At 44.9% G+C, this 14,738-nt stretch overlaps 1 protein-coding gene across 1 annotated transcript in view; it reads right to left on the bottom strand.

Moving 5' to 3' along the window:
* The window catches only part of TRA2A (transformer 2 alpha homolog), a 51,757-nt gene that overhangs the window by 24,472 nt on the left and 12,547 nt on the right, over window positions 1-14,738 (bottom strand). The window contains 1 exon segment of the mRNA XM_073333721.2: window positions 4,953-5,124. Within this exon segment, the coding sequence (XP_073189822.1) occupies window positions 4,953-5,124 (172 nt within the window).

Below are 14,738 nucleotides of genomic sequence, written 5' to 3'. Positions count from 1 at the left end.
TGTTTGTGTGAATGAGGAATGTATGCATCAGGAAAAGATAAGGTGTGAAGGCCATTGTTATAGCCAGATGGTCATGGAAGAAGAAGTGAAGAGACTTAACGGACACCAGAGAATCATCAACATACATCCATAATGAAGGAAGGGCAGACTGACGACCCTGAGATGAAGGCTGGATCAGAACCAGGACAGGAGGACCCTCTCGGAGGTGTATTGGAATGTTTACATCAATTAAGGAGTAACCCAGTCACAAACTGACACAGCAAAATCCACAGACTTCAGAGAAAAAAAAAGACGGTAAGAACAGGGTGCTTGGCCATGGAACTTTGGGTTCGTCTTGCCACACTCCAGGAGCATCGGCTCACGACCGACAGAGCCCTACTCCCCTCTGCGACCAATCTGGCTGGCCACTAGATTGATCCAGACTCTGGACTGGTAACTATAAACATCAACTGGCAGGAGTGTGTGTGTGAGAGAGAGAGATTGAAAAGCATATGCTAACTCCTGTATTCTCAATAAATGCGGTGTTCTGCCTTCTCCCCTATAAAGATCCCGTGTGCTACTTATAACAGTTAGAGCTGCTCATCAGACTGGAATCTGGACTATGTCTAGTAATGTACCAAGTGAACCAGGGTAGGCAGAGATAGGAGAACTAGGTATTGTGCCTGAGACCATGGGTAAGCAAAGGCCAGACTTCAAACAGGCTCAACGGGGAACAGTTTGGTAGGAATATTCTTTGCTGTTTTCAACAACCTTGTGACTTGGGAGAAACCCATTATGAGTACCCAAATGCCCATCAGGACAGACAGATAATCCCTGGAAGCCTTAAGATCAGCCCTTTAAGCCTCCTTGGGAGACAGAGCCAGAAACTAGGGACAGATAGGGAAGTATTATTACCATGATACAAGCCACTGGTGAAATCTCATCTGGAATAGCATGTGCAATTCTGGTCTCCCATGTTTAAGAAAGATTAATTCAAACTGGAACAGGTGCAAAGAAGGGCTACTGGGATGATCAGAAGAATGGAAAATCTACCTTATGAGAGGAGAATCACAGAGCGTGGCTTGTTTAACCTAGCAAAACAAAGGCTGAGGGGAGAGATGACTGCTCTCTATAAATGCATCAGAGGGAAAATACCAGGGAGGGAGAGGTCTTTAAGTTAAGTGCCAGTATTGACAAGAACAAATGGATGTAAACTGGCCATCAACAAGTTTAGGCTTGAAACTAGACAAAGGTTTCCAACCATCAAAGAGAAGAGAAGTTCTGGAACAGCCTTCCAAGGGGAATAGTGTGGCAAAACAACTAAATTGTTTCAAGACTGAGCTTGATAAACTGACGGAGGGGATGGTATGATGAGACAGCCAACAATGGCATGCAGCCCATCTGTGACAGCAACTATCTCCAACGGCTGGTGATGGGACACTAGATGGGGAGGGCTCTGAGTTACTACAGAGAATTCTTTCCCAGGTGTCTGGCTGGTGGGTCATGCTGACATGCTCAGGGTCTAACTGATCATCATATTTGGGATCAGGAAGGAATCTACCCCCAGGTGACATTGGGTTTTTCACTCTCCTCTGTGGCATGGGACTTGGGACACTTCCTGGTTTAAACTAGAGCAAATGGTGGATTCTTTGTAACTTGGAAGTCTTCAACTCACGATTTGAGGACTTCAGTAATTCATCCAGAAGTTATGGGCCTATTACAGGAGTGGGTGGTTGCAGTTCTGCAGCCTGTGATGTGCAGGTCTGACGAGATGATCATGATGGTCCCGTCTGGCTTTGAAATCTGTGAACTTCTCTCTCAATCTGATACTAATAATAGGAGTGGGGGGGGGGGAGAAGGAGAAAGGGGGAAGGGTGTTTTGTGGTAGGATGGTTGTAGAGGCCTTTGAATTTATCAAGGTGGAAACTACCTTGCCTGACAAAGCCTAGCAAGCCAGAGATTCTCTTTTGCAATCCAGATATTTAAACAGCTTTTCTAGTACCTTTTCTGGTAGTCAACACATGGAGGCTTTGACTCAAGACTAGGAAGGACATCTATTCTCCAACAGGATCATCCTGATCATTTCTACCAAATTGGGGGTGATCAGAATCAGAGCCACTGAATTCAGTTTCCTCAGGACCCAACAGATCAGAGAAAAAAGGTATACATTAGATGAACTTCCTAAAGGATCAGAAGTACGTGAGTTGTCCTTTATAGTAAGTGGATAGCTGGACAGCGTTGGTATTCTTAGTAGTCACAAATACATTTGCAGGAAGAGCTCCTTTCAGCTTTCATTCCCCCTGGCAGTAAAGACTTAAGTCATCCATTTTAATCAGATTAAGCTTGCTGACTCAGTAAATCATCTCGCGGAATACCAAACAGCATATTGCCCAGCCCATCAGGATCACAGGTTCTTGTTGTCATCAGACTTGTGGGACTCTCTTGGTCTTGAAGGAGGGTCAAGATCCTGTGGGCAAGCTTGCCGCAGAATCAATCAGGCATACTCCAGTCACTATAGTGCCCCATGTTTCATTTGGATCTTGCTTCTGCTGCCATAGCTACAGAAGTGCTGAAGTAAGAGTGCCTGACTCACTAAACTAACTGTCAACTGGAGCTGACAGACAGAGGACTACTGATAGGAAGGGCTCTGATGTGGGCTAAAAGCCTATATGGGAGGTAGAGCTACTTGCAACAATGTAAAGAGCAGCACCTCAGATTTCAGACTGGCAGATTTCTTCCAGAAACTAAAGTAAGTCAGACAGGTACTGATTACTCTTGATCATGGATCAAAGTGACACACCAAAATGTATGATAAAAAATAAATCTTATCCAATTCACATTTACACCAATGCCTGATATTCCCCAGAAATTTTTGTATACTTTGCCTTTTTGTTATTTCCTTTGATCCAGAATGGCTTCACTACTTTATTTAATGTTTCAATATAGTTTTGTCTTGCTCAAGTCTGAGTAATTTGAACAAGGATGCCAACTCCTCCTTTGGAAGATTATTGCATCAATTGCATGTTTAAGCATTTTTTCCCCTGAAGTTCAGCCTAACTGGCTCCATTTCACTCCATAATTTCCAGTTATTCCTCCCTGTACCATTAAGCAATTTCTTCTTTATCCTTGACACCCTTAATTATTTGTGTTTGTTACAGCATGGCTTTAGTAGTTTTTTTAGCTTAATAAATATTTCTTCTAGCTTTTCTTCATGGGCAAGTCCCTCTATACATACTGCTATCTGTACTGCCCTTCTGTAAATCTCCTATTTGCACATAGTATCCCAAAGATGGCTCAACCATTGCTATTACCTTTCTAACGTGCGAAACAGACAGCTAGATATAACAATAACTATGCCACTGTATCACATTGCAAACTTATGCAATAGGTTACAATCCCTGTTACAGGAGGGATTAATTTAATATTGCCTCCCATCACCATAGTATGTGAGAAACCTTTCACGTAAAACCAACGGGAATAGTGAAATTCCTAGTGTTTTTGATAGCATCTCTGGCACTTGTCCATATAAAGAAAGAAATTCTACTTGGGTCTTTTGTTTTCAATTTTTTAGACTTTATAAATTTACCTTTTTGGAGACTCTAGGAGTTTTACCTGGGTTGAAGGGGGCGGGGGGGGGGAGGGAAATCAGTGCTGTGAGTGCCTTTCTTATGGTAGAAAGACCTTTTTGAAGAGGAATGATTTGCACTGTCTTTTCTAAAGTAGTAGCAGAATTTACTCTTGCATCTCCTTTCAGCCCTCACTTAAGAAGATAACTAGCATATTTCCTAAATTTTATTATTAATTCCAGCCAATTTTTCTAAGCGTTATTTAAACATGTATTCTCAATATTTTAAGTGTATACAACTCCATTTGGCATGGTCATCTGCAAATCTACTTAATTCATCCCCAGATCATTGATAAAATAGGCTAAAATCAATTCCTACACTGACATTTCAAGAAGTCCTGCCAAACAGTTAATTCAGACAAGATGGTCAAGTCAAGCAAGATGCAGAATTACTCCTTAGTTACATCCTGTCATCTTTTATTCCTTTTAATTTTGTATTTGTCCAATACAGTGAAATTTCATTAGATAAAAATTAATTTGAGGCATATTCAAGTGTGTCAGAGAAGTCTAGATATCTTTCATAGGAAATAATGTCTAAGGGTTTAAGTAGAGAACCAGGAATCATGATCCAATCCTACCAATGTAATGTCTAATCTTAGGTAAATAATTTTAATCCCTCTATTATCCCCCCTTGCTTGTCTTTAAAATAGGGGTTTGGTGTGTTTGTAAAGTGCTTTGATATACTTAGATATTGCCTTTCATAAGTATACATAATAAACTAATGTTTACACTGTAGCTAAATAAAAGTGTAGTTTATTTTAAAAAACTTATAACAATGTTTATTCTTCAAAAATCCATGCCACTTTTATTCATTCAATGCCAACAGATTTGTTCCCCCTTACATGCTATCATGTTGCAGATGAGACTTTGTGGCAAGGCTAGATTCTTTACTCCTCCGGCTGGAATCATTATATAGGCAGATTCCTACATTATGTTCCCAAATCCCATCCAGCCAAAGCACTTAGCAGAACTGATTAACTCCAGATGCACCAAGACGAGAGCCCATAGAGCACCTCCCTCAAGAAGGCGGCACAAGAAATGCATCCTAATCATAGCCCTTCTTTAGCTGTTATTGGACATGAATAGTCACAAGTGCCCTGAACACAGTACACTGCAAGCTATGCATGGATAACCAATCCAGAAATCTCTTACTCCTTCAGTCAGGCTTAGAGGCAGACATCTCCTAGAGTTTCTCTTGCCTTATTCATCCACATACACAAAGAAAATACAGTAAACTCATAAGCACTTTAAAAAAAGAAACTAGCCTCCCTTATGATAGAAATGTCCACAGCGAGCGATACCTTACATCATTTATTTAAAATACTCAGCCTTGATTAATACCACATACTCTGCTGCCAGTGTGCCTTCTTCGGTTAGACATTGGAGAATGACTGCGGCTCCTTCGGCGACGATATTCGGGTGTGTACGATCTGCTTCGAGATCGTCTCCTATGCGAATGAGAATGAGAATGGGACCTGGAGCGAGTGTAACGTCTGTGAGAATGTCTTCTTGATCTGGACCTTCAATGAAGAAAAAAGTTTTCAGAGGTATATATAGAAATTATATATATGATATGTATGTGAAATACACGCAATAAATTAAATTTTAAAAAGTACATGTCCCTAAAGGAGATTTCACAAATTCACTATCACCACACACAATAAATAACATTTAAAATATTGTTTAAATTCTACTTCTTAATGTGCCTATAGATTTGACAACTGCAGATTTGTAGTAGTTTAAAACTGGACTGAGTCTGATCAGTAATGTGATTCAAACTCACATGGCAAGTACACTTTGGCCATGTGAACTGGAATATATTTTAAATTAGAGAAAAGATTTCTAATCTTACACTCACAGCATGTTAATATAAAATGACATCTTTAACATGCAGTGATATGGAAGCCCAATATACTATGTTTTAAGGAAGTCTTACATCAGCAGGGATATGGACAGATCTAGCAGGACTTTTCTGTCTAACTTTTATGATTGAGATAAACCTAAGCTCAACAGTAATCCAAAATTAAGGCCAGAAGGACCATGCTAGTTTCAGGTAGGTAGGTTGTTCTTCACATCATTCACACATGTCCAGCTGTTCTCAGTAGGATGGTACAAAACTGTTCAAAGTTATGTGATTTCCACACACAAGTATCATAGTCACAGGTAGGGTACAGTCCTCCTGGCCTAACAGTCCAAGAGAAACATACTGCAACAGCCAAAGAATGCCTGACAGTTTGCAGAGTTCAATTCATGGTCTTTTGGCATTCATATCGTTTATGCTCATTAAGAAACCTATGCTCTAACACCTCACAACTAACTGCAAGTCAGAGGACCTGAAAAGTTTTGGTAAACCACAGAAATTGTCTGACAGTAATTATAAAGAAACCAGTTTGGTTGATTTGAAGTCATTGATCTCAATTACATAAGTTTAGAGATCATCCTCAGAAATGCCCTTTACAAAAACTTCACTGTGTCATTTAAAGTTTGGTTGTATTCAGGCTTCTACAGATTTGACCGTTTAGTGATTGCAATTGACAGCAACCTTTTCACATTCAATCATTCTCGTAACATAGCCACAAAGCTCCTAAGAGCTTCCAACTCAAGCTTCTTACCTTCGTCATCACTCTGAATGGCCTTCGTGGCTGTTTTTCCTAGATTCTAGCTGTGGACACTTCCCTGCTGGCTAAATATCATTTTGCATTCTAACTGTGAGTACCACCAGTCAGCCTTAGGGTACGTCTATACTACATGTGTAAGTGCAATTGCAGCGCAGGCAACTATACCCACACTAGCTTTAATCTAACTAGTGTGGGTAACAGTGGTAGGTAGTGAGGATGTGGTGGATGGGGGGGGAGGGAAAGCTACCGCAGTACAAGCCCTCCTGGGACTATGGCTACTGCAAGCTATGCATGGGTAAAACAGTCAACAAATATATGCACCACTCTTCCAGTCATTCCAACCCTTCTAGACTGAAGTTAGCACAAGTATGCCTACCCACATTACTATGTCACATTTATTTGTGGTTCAGACATATTCCTCTACTCTTTACACTCCAGATTTCCTTCCAAATAGCTTTCTCCAAAGACCACAAGTCCAAGTTTGCCTTCATGCAGAGCGATAAAAACTGCCTGCCAGCCTAGCAACAACTGCTAGGTAAAGCATAAATTACAGCTCCACCAAAAAAGGATGAGAACCTTTAATAAATGGTGTAACATCCTATGTAATTTAATTTACCCCTTCTGTTTGAAACAGTCAGCAACTATACTCATGAACCATTATCCCTTGCTCATTTAGCCCTAAGATACTTTTGGTATGTTTTTCTCTCTGGTTCATCAGGGTATTTTTATTCTACTGAATGCAGTATCATGAGTGGAGGAACCAGGAAAACAAAACCTCGCGGTCCCAATTATATGACCTCATCCATCTCGCACGAAAGTGGTTACGAACCGAGTCCTGGAGTCTGGAGGAGATACTAGAGGTTCTGGTCATCGACTGGTACATGAGGGGACTACCGCCAGACCTTCGTGCCTGGGTAAGCCAGAACGAACCTTCCACCTATGACGAGGTTGTCACACTGGTAGAAAGGCGAAGGACAGCGAGGGAGCTGACCCGACCAGTAAAGGAAAAAGCACCCCAGGTTAAACTAGCAGCACCATGCCCTAGCGCTCGGGTGACTGGGCCACCAGGAGAACCCAGGTGGAAAAAGAGAGGGGCTGAAGGCCCACCAGAAGCCACAAAGAGTCGGAGCACTGAGGGGGAAGAGGATCGTGATGTTAGACTACCCAAACTAAGAGACCGGGGAATGCCTAGGGCTCCATACAGATGTTTTGCCTGCGGGGAGTAGGGACACACAGCTGCACAGTGTCCCAATGCCGAGGAGCCTATGTAGTGTAACCTGGGGAACTAGGCAGACCCATGCTCCCAAATCCACCTTGTGGGGGTCTCACTAACCCCACATATGTATACTAGACCAGTGAAGCTAAATGGGGTAGACACCACAGCACTGGTTGATTCGGGGAGTGCTATCACGCTTGTCTCGGGGAAGCTCGTGAAGCGCAGTCAGCTGCTGTGGGCTATGCATATGGGGATAACATGCGTCCATGGGACAGTTGGTTATTACCCCACCATCCCAATAAAAAAATCGAGATTCAGGGGAACACTACTGAGGTAGCAGCAGGTGTAGTCCCTAAACTCCCATACCCAGTGCTCATCGGGAGGGACTTCCCAGGGTTTGGAGACTTACTCCCGGTAGGAGAATTGGAGAAAGGGGGAAGCCCTGAAAGTAATGAGGCATCCACAGTAGACTGGCAACCCCCAACCTTCTCTGAAATATCCCCCGATTTGTTATCCACTCCCAGTCAGCGTAGAAAAACAGAAAGGGAAAGAAGGGCAGCTAAGGCCTTGGGAACCCGAATACTGGCCCAAAGCCAGAGGATTGCTCTCATAGGTAGGCGGACCCGAGCAGCTGCAAAGGAGGCCACCCAGGAGGGAGAAGCACCCAAGTCTGACCCACACCCTTTCGCCTCTGAACCAGTAGAGGCAACAGAGACTGGCCCCTTAGATCTTGGGCATATTAGCCCCAGGAGAGAAAATTTTGGACAGTACCAGGCTGAAGACCCAAGGTACGACAACATTAGGAAGGAGGTGACTGAAATAGGTGGGGTCCCCGTGGAAGGGAAAACCCAGGGACCAGGACCCTACTTCATAATGAAGAAGAATCTCTTACACCAGGTTGCACCAGTACAGGGGCAGAAGGTACAGCAGATCCTAGTACCTCAAAAACACCAGAATGCTGTATTAAGTCTGGCCCATTGTCATCTTTTGGGGGGGGGGGGGGCATTTGGGGGTAGAGAAGAGCCTGGAACAGGTCCTGTGATGATTCTTCTGGCCCAGAGTATATGAAGAAGTGCGGAGGTACTGTGCGTCCTGCCCGGAGTGTCAGCTGCACAGTCCCCGTCCCCAACTGAGGGCACCTTTAGTACCCCTTCCCATGATAGAGGTCCCCTTCGAGAGAATAGCCATGGATCTAGTGGGACCCCTGGAGAAGACAGCCCGGGGCCACCAATATATACTTGTTCTGGATTATGCTACTCGCTACCCAGAAGCTGTCCCCCTGCAGAACACGGCCTCTAAAAAGATAGCTAAAGACTTGGTGGGGATCTTTGCCTGAGTGGGGCTACCAAAGGAGATATTAACAGACCAAGGTACCCCATTTATGTCAAAGCTAATGAAGGACCTCTGTACGCTGCTCCATATACATACCCTGAGGACTTCAATCTATCATCTGCAGACCGATGGGCTAGTAGAAAGGTTTAACCAAACCCTCAAGGCAATAAGGAAAGTGGTAAATCAAGACGGGAAGGATTGGGACACCCTACCTTATGTTTGCAATCCGTGATGTACCTCAGGCCTCAACTGGGTTTTCCCCCATTTGAATTATTGTACGGACGCCACACCCCATGGCATACTAGATACTGCAAAAGAAATTTGGGAAGAGGAACCCAATGAGGGGAGAAATATAATTGACCATGTGTTGCAGATGCGAGAACGGATAGCCCGGGTCACCCCTATTGTATGAGAACATTTGGGAAAGGCGCAGGAGGCCCAGCGAACCCATTACAATTGCCAGGCAAAAGTCCAACAGTTCCAACCAAGGGATTGGGTGATGGTGTTGGTACCCACGGCAGAAAGCAAGCTTTTGACCCAATGGCAGGGGCCCTATGAGGTCGTTGAACCTGTGGGGGAAGTAGCCTACAAGGTGTGGCAGCCAGGACGCCGGAAACAAGAACAAATTTATCACATTAACCTCTTAAAGCCTTGGCACCAACGAGAGGCGTGTGTAGTGGCCCAAGAGACACCGATCCAGGAAAATAATATGCAGGAGCAGATCAGGATATCCACTGATCTGACACCAAACCAGAAGAAGGAGGTAACTGAGATGATCAACAGATACCAAGACGTGTTTTCAACCAAACCAGGCCGGACCACAGAAGCATATCACCACTTTATCACAGACCCTGGGGCAAAGGTAACTTTAAGGCCCTATCGGGTCCCAGCAGCAAAAACGGAGGAGATCAAGGCAGAGGTAAAAAGGATGTTGGAGCTGGGAGCCATCGCAGAGTCCCACAGTCAGTGGTCAAGCCCGATTGTGCTGGTGCCCAAACCCGATGGCACCACTAGGTTTTGTAATTACTTTCGCCGGCTGAATGAGATACTCATATTTGATGCATACCCCATATCAATGAGTTAGTTGACTGCCTGGGCAATGCCCGATTTTTGACCACCCTTGATTTAACAAAAAGATACTGGCAGATTCCCCTTGCCAAAGATGCGAAAGAAAAGACGGTACTCTCTACACCAGAGGGTCTGTTTCATTATACTGTTCTTCCTTTTGGACTGCATGGGGCACCTGCCACCTTCCAGCGTCTTATGGACAAGCTCCTACAGCCCCATACCAATTATGCAGTGGCTACCTGGATGATATGGTTATTCACACCCCCGACTGGGAAACCCACCTAGGAAAGGTGGAAGCGGTTCTGGACACGCTAAGACCGGCTGGCCTCACAGCCAACCCAGCCAAGTGTGCTTTAGGGCTAGCTGAGGCTAAATACCTTGGCTACATTGTAGGAAGAGGCATGGTCAAGCCCTAGCTAAACAAACTAGAGGCTATCCAAAATTGGCCCCGGCCGAATCAGAAAAAGCAAGTCCGGACATTCCTGGATGTTGTGGAGGTACTACCGACTATTTATTCCCCATTTTGCTACCAGAGCGAGTCCCCTGACAGACCTGATAAAAGCCCGGGGTCCAGACATGGTGAAGTGGACAGATGCCGCAGAGAAAGCATTCATGGATCTACAGACAGCCCTCTGCAGTAACCCCGTGCTTATAGCCCCAGACTTCAACAAAGAATTCATTTTACAAACAGATGCATCTGAAGTAGGATTGGGAGCTGTCCTACTGCAGATGGTCAGAGATGAAGAACACCCAATCCTCTACCTCAGCAGGAAACTCCTCCCAAGAGAGCAAAAGTATGCCGTGGTTGAAAGAGTGCCTAGCTGTGAAATGGGCCATGGAAACACTATGTTATTACCTTCTGGGATGACGGTTTACCCTTGTGACCAACCATGCACTCCTCCAGTGGATGCAGCGAAATAAAGAGAAGAATGGAAAGGTGACCAGATGGTTCCTGTCCCTACAATCTTTCCAATTCACCATACACCACCAGGCTGGAAGCCACCATGGCACCGCAGATGGCTTGTCACGAGTACACTGCCTGATGTCCCAAGTTGCCCAACCCCGTAGTGGGGGGGGGGGTATGAGACAGGGTCGGACCAGATGGCTATAGGAGGGTAACAGAAGGCAGATATTAGCCCCAGGCTAAGTAGGTCCCTTTTCCCTGGGTAAGGTAACAGGGATGGTTCCAGAACAATCAGGAACCTCTGAAGACAGGCTGATTAAAAACACCTGCAGCCACTCAAGAATCTGCTAGAATCTATTAAGGCAGGATAATCAGGGCACCTGAGTTTTAAGAAGGAGCTCACTTCAGTTTGTGGTGTGCTTGTGAGGAGCTGGGAGCAAGAGGCACTAGGAGCTGAGAGTGAGAATGTGCACTGTTGGAGGACTGAGGTGTACAAGCATTCTCAGACACCAGGAGGAAGGTCCTATGGTGAGGACAAAGAAGGTGTTGGGAGGAGGCCATGGGGAAGTAGCCCAGGGAGTTGTAGCTGTCGCACAGCTGTACCAGGAGGCACTCTAGACAGCTGCATTCCACAGGGCCCTGAGCTGGAACCCGGAGTAGTGGGCGGGCCCGGGTTCCCCCCAAATCCTCCCAACTCCTGGTCAGACAGGAGAGTCGACCTGGACTGTGAATTCAGAAAAACGGCCAAGCTGACGGCTGCCGTGAAGCTCCAAGTCACCAATAAGCGCAAGACCCACCAAGGTAGAGCAGGAACTTTGTCACTATATATATACACACACACACACACACCCCGCAAGCTGGGTTCTCAGACGAACTAGCGCAGCTCAGATCGCTCCACAACTTTTCAGTCAAGAGTATGGGATGTTCCCAAAACTATAATTTATAAAACCTTTTACCAAAGTTGGAAGTGAAAACAGTACCAAGCACATTAATTATATTATGTATACCACACTGTCAAAACAGTAGCTACAGAGATAGTGTTTGCAAGACTGTTTTCTGCCCCTGTATAGGAGTACTTCTTAAGAGGATGTGTTTGGGCCAGGTAGCTCTTTTGTTACTGTCTGTATAAACAGCGCATTAGGGACAAAAAGCGGAAACTATGTCCCAATAACAAACAAGAACAATGACAATCACAATAAGGTATTTTGGGGCTTCTGTTTTTCAGGTTTGTTAATTGGGAAGGAGGGGGTGTTATTTTATTTTTTTTTTAGCAATTTGAGTGTTATGTAGTTGTCCAAACACTGGAGTTTCACCAGGACACTCTCTTTGTATCTATTGTAATGAGTAATATTTGTAATTTTCCCTAGTGTGCTTTAAGAGACAGTTACTCACCCTGTACAATAACTGAGGTTCTTCGAGATGGTTGTCCCTGTGGATGCTCCACTTCGGGTGAACCTGTGCCCCTGCGCTTTTAATAGGAGTTTTTAGTAGCAGTACCTGGTTGGGTCGTACATGCGCTGTCCCCGTCTCACGCCGCCTCCGGTGGCTACATAGTGCTGTGTGACCAATTGCCCCCCCTTCGGTTCCTTCTCTACTCCAGTCTCTGGTGTGAAAACGCTGATGTAGAGGGGAGGAGGAAAGGTAGTGGAGCACCCACAGGGACAACCATCTTGAGGCACCGCAGTTACTGCACAGGGCTAGTAACACTTTCTTCTTCAAGGAGTGTCCCTGTGCAAGCTCCACTTTAGGCGACTGTAAAGCAGTGCCCCTCCTTGGTGGAATAGAGGGGCTTTGGAGTTGCAGTCATGGCAGATAATAAAACCACAAGTTCCAGTAGAGCGTCTGATGATGAATGCAGCTCTGTGACATAGTGCTATGTAAATGTATGGGCTGATGCCCAGGTTGCTAGCTTTGCAGATGTCCATAACAAGCACATTGTTGAGGAAGGCTACTGATGTGAAGAATGGTCTGGTGGAGTATGTACGGGTCCCAGGTGGGAGTTGTAGCTGTTGATGGCAATAAAAGTCAATCCAGCTGGTGATCCATTTCCACAGCCTTTGTTTGGATATGGTGTCTCCTGTAGATCGTTCCGTGATGGAAAGAAATAACTTTGGTAACTTCCGGAAAGACTTGATCCTTTCATTGTAAAAAACTAGTGCCCGGGATGCCCAGGATATGAAACGTTTGGTCCCATGAGGTTCTGGGAAGAACAATGGGAAATGGATGGGTTCATTCAAATGTAATGATGAAACTGTTTTAGGTAGGAATTTGGGATATGGTCACAGGGTAACTGTTTTTCAAAAATTTTGTGCATAGGGAATGTACCATGAGGGCCCCCAGTTCTTCTCCTTGTCAGGCAGATCTGACAGCAACAAGGCAGGCCATCTTCACTGAAAGGCGGAGAAGTAAACATGTCACTAATTGTTCAAAAGGGGCCCCCATAAGGCATTGCAGCTCCAACCTGAGGTCTCATGATGGAGTAGTGACTCGTATTACGAGTTAAAGATTACGAACACCCTTGAAGCATTTTAGTGGTAGGCTGGGCAAAGATCAAGAACTCGTCCACTTTGTGGAGGAACGCCATGATTCCTGCGAGATGTACTCTGATCGAGCTCATTGAAAGACCAAAGTTCCTTGAGCTCTAGTATGTAATCCAATACCACTGGTAAAGGAGCGGTAGTTGCCATTGTTTGCCTATTCTGGCATCATATATAGCATCTTTTCCATTTGTGAAGGTAGGAATATCGTGTAGTCAGGGCTGACCTTTAGGAAAATGGCACCCTGTGTCCACTTGTATTTTGGGCCCCCCAGGCATGATGCTTCCCCCATTGCCCCAGGTATGAGATTGTTTACCTCCTGTCATAGTAGGTGTTCATGAGAAGGATCCCTAATGAGAGGCAGAGAGAATAGGTAAGGGGAATGGAGACAAATTGGACAGAAGAGCCAGTCTTGATGATTTCCCGTACCCATTTGTCTGACATGATGTTTTGCCATGCTGGGTGGAATGGAGTCAGACAGTCTCCGAATGGATGGATGGTGCTGGATGGTTCCAGCAATAGAAGACTCTTGTGGGAGGTATGTTTGGTCCTCGACTGAATCCTTGAAACCATTGTTTAGAGGCAGGTTGTTGGGATGTAAGGGGCTGAGAAGAGAGTGGTCTCTGTCTAGTGGGTCTTTGTCTTTCCGGGTCATAATGCCTCTGAGGTTGGGTGTAGAGCTTGTTCTTTACGCCAAATAATACTTCTATTTTTTTCTTTTGAGAAGGTATGTAAATGCCCAATGATTTGAGAGTCACCCTGGAGTCTTAACGTGTGAAGAGACTCATCAATCGTGGCTCCAAACAGCTTTGGACCCTCGAACTGGAGATCCTTGACAGTAGATTGTACCTCTTTGGGAAAACCAGAGAGGTGGAGCCAGGGAACTTGTCACATGACTATGGCTATGGAATGTGCTGCTATGTCCAGAGAGGCTTGTAAGACTGTTCAAGCGAGAAGGTGGGCCTCTGATGTGGTTGCTCTTGAACTGCCTTTTTTTTTGTCCTCAGGGAGATCATCAATAAATTCAGACATTTTTTCAATAATTTGTGTAATTGTATTTGGCCATCGGTGCCTCATAATTGGCAATCCTGAATTGTAGGGTTACTGACAAGTAGGCCTTACGCCCAAAGAGGTCTAACCACTTCCAGTCTCCATCATACGGAGTGGTTCTAGAGTGATGTTGCCTACCCCGCTCATTCACAGCCTCTACCACCAGAGAGTTTGGTGTGGGATGGGAAAACAAAAATTCCATTCCCTTGGAGGGGATGTAGTATTTTTTTATCCGCTCTTTTACAAGCGGGTAGAATTGTTGCCAGGGTCTGCTGGATGGTCTTGACCATGTCCATGAGTGCCTCGTTTATTGGTAGGGCAATCTCAGAAGAGGCTGAAGTCTGGAGGATGTCTAACAACTTATGTTGGGAATCTGCAACTTGTTCCAACAGAATCTCTAATAAATCTG

Source organism: Lepidochelys kempii, chromosome 2, assembly GCF_965140285.1.
Source record: "Lepidochelys kempii isolate rLepKem1 chromosome 2, rLepKem1.hap1, whole genome shotgun sequence".
In the NCBI taxonomy this organism is placed as follows: Eukaryota; Metazoa; Chordata; order Testudines; family Cheloniidae; genus Lepidochelys; species Lepidochelys kempii.
Note: the sequence above shows the minus strand (reverse complement) of the source record. Positions and strands in the feature narration are given on the sequence as shown.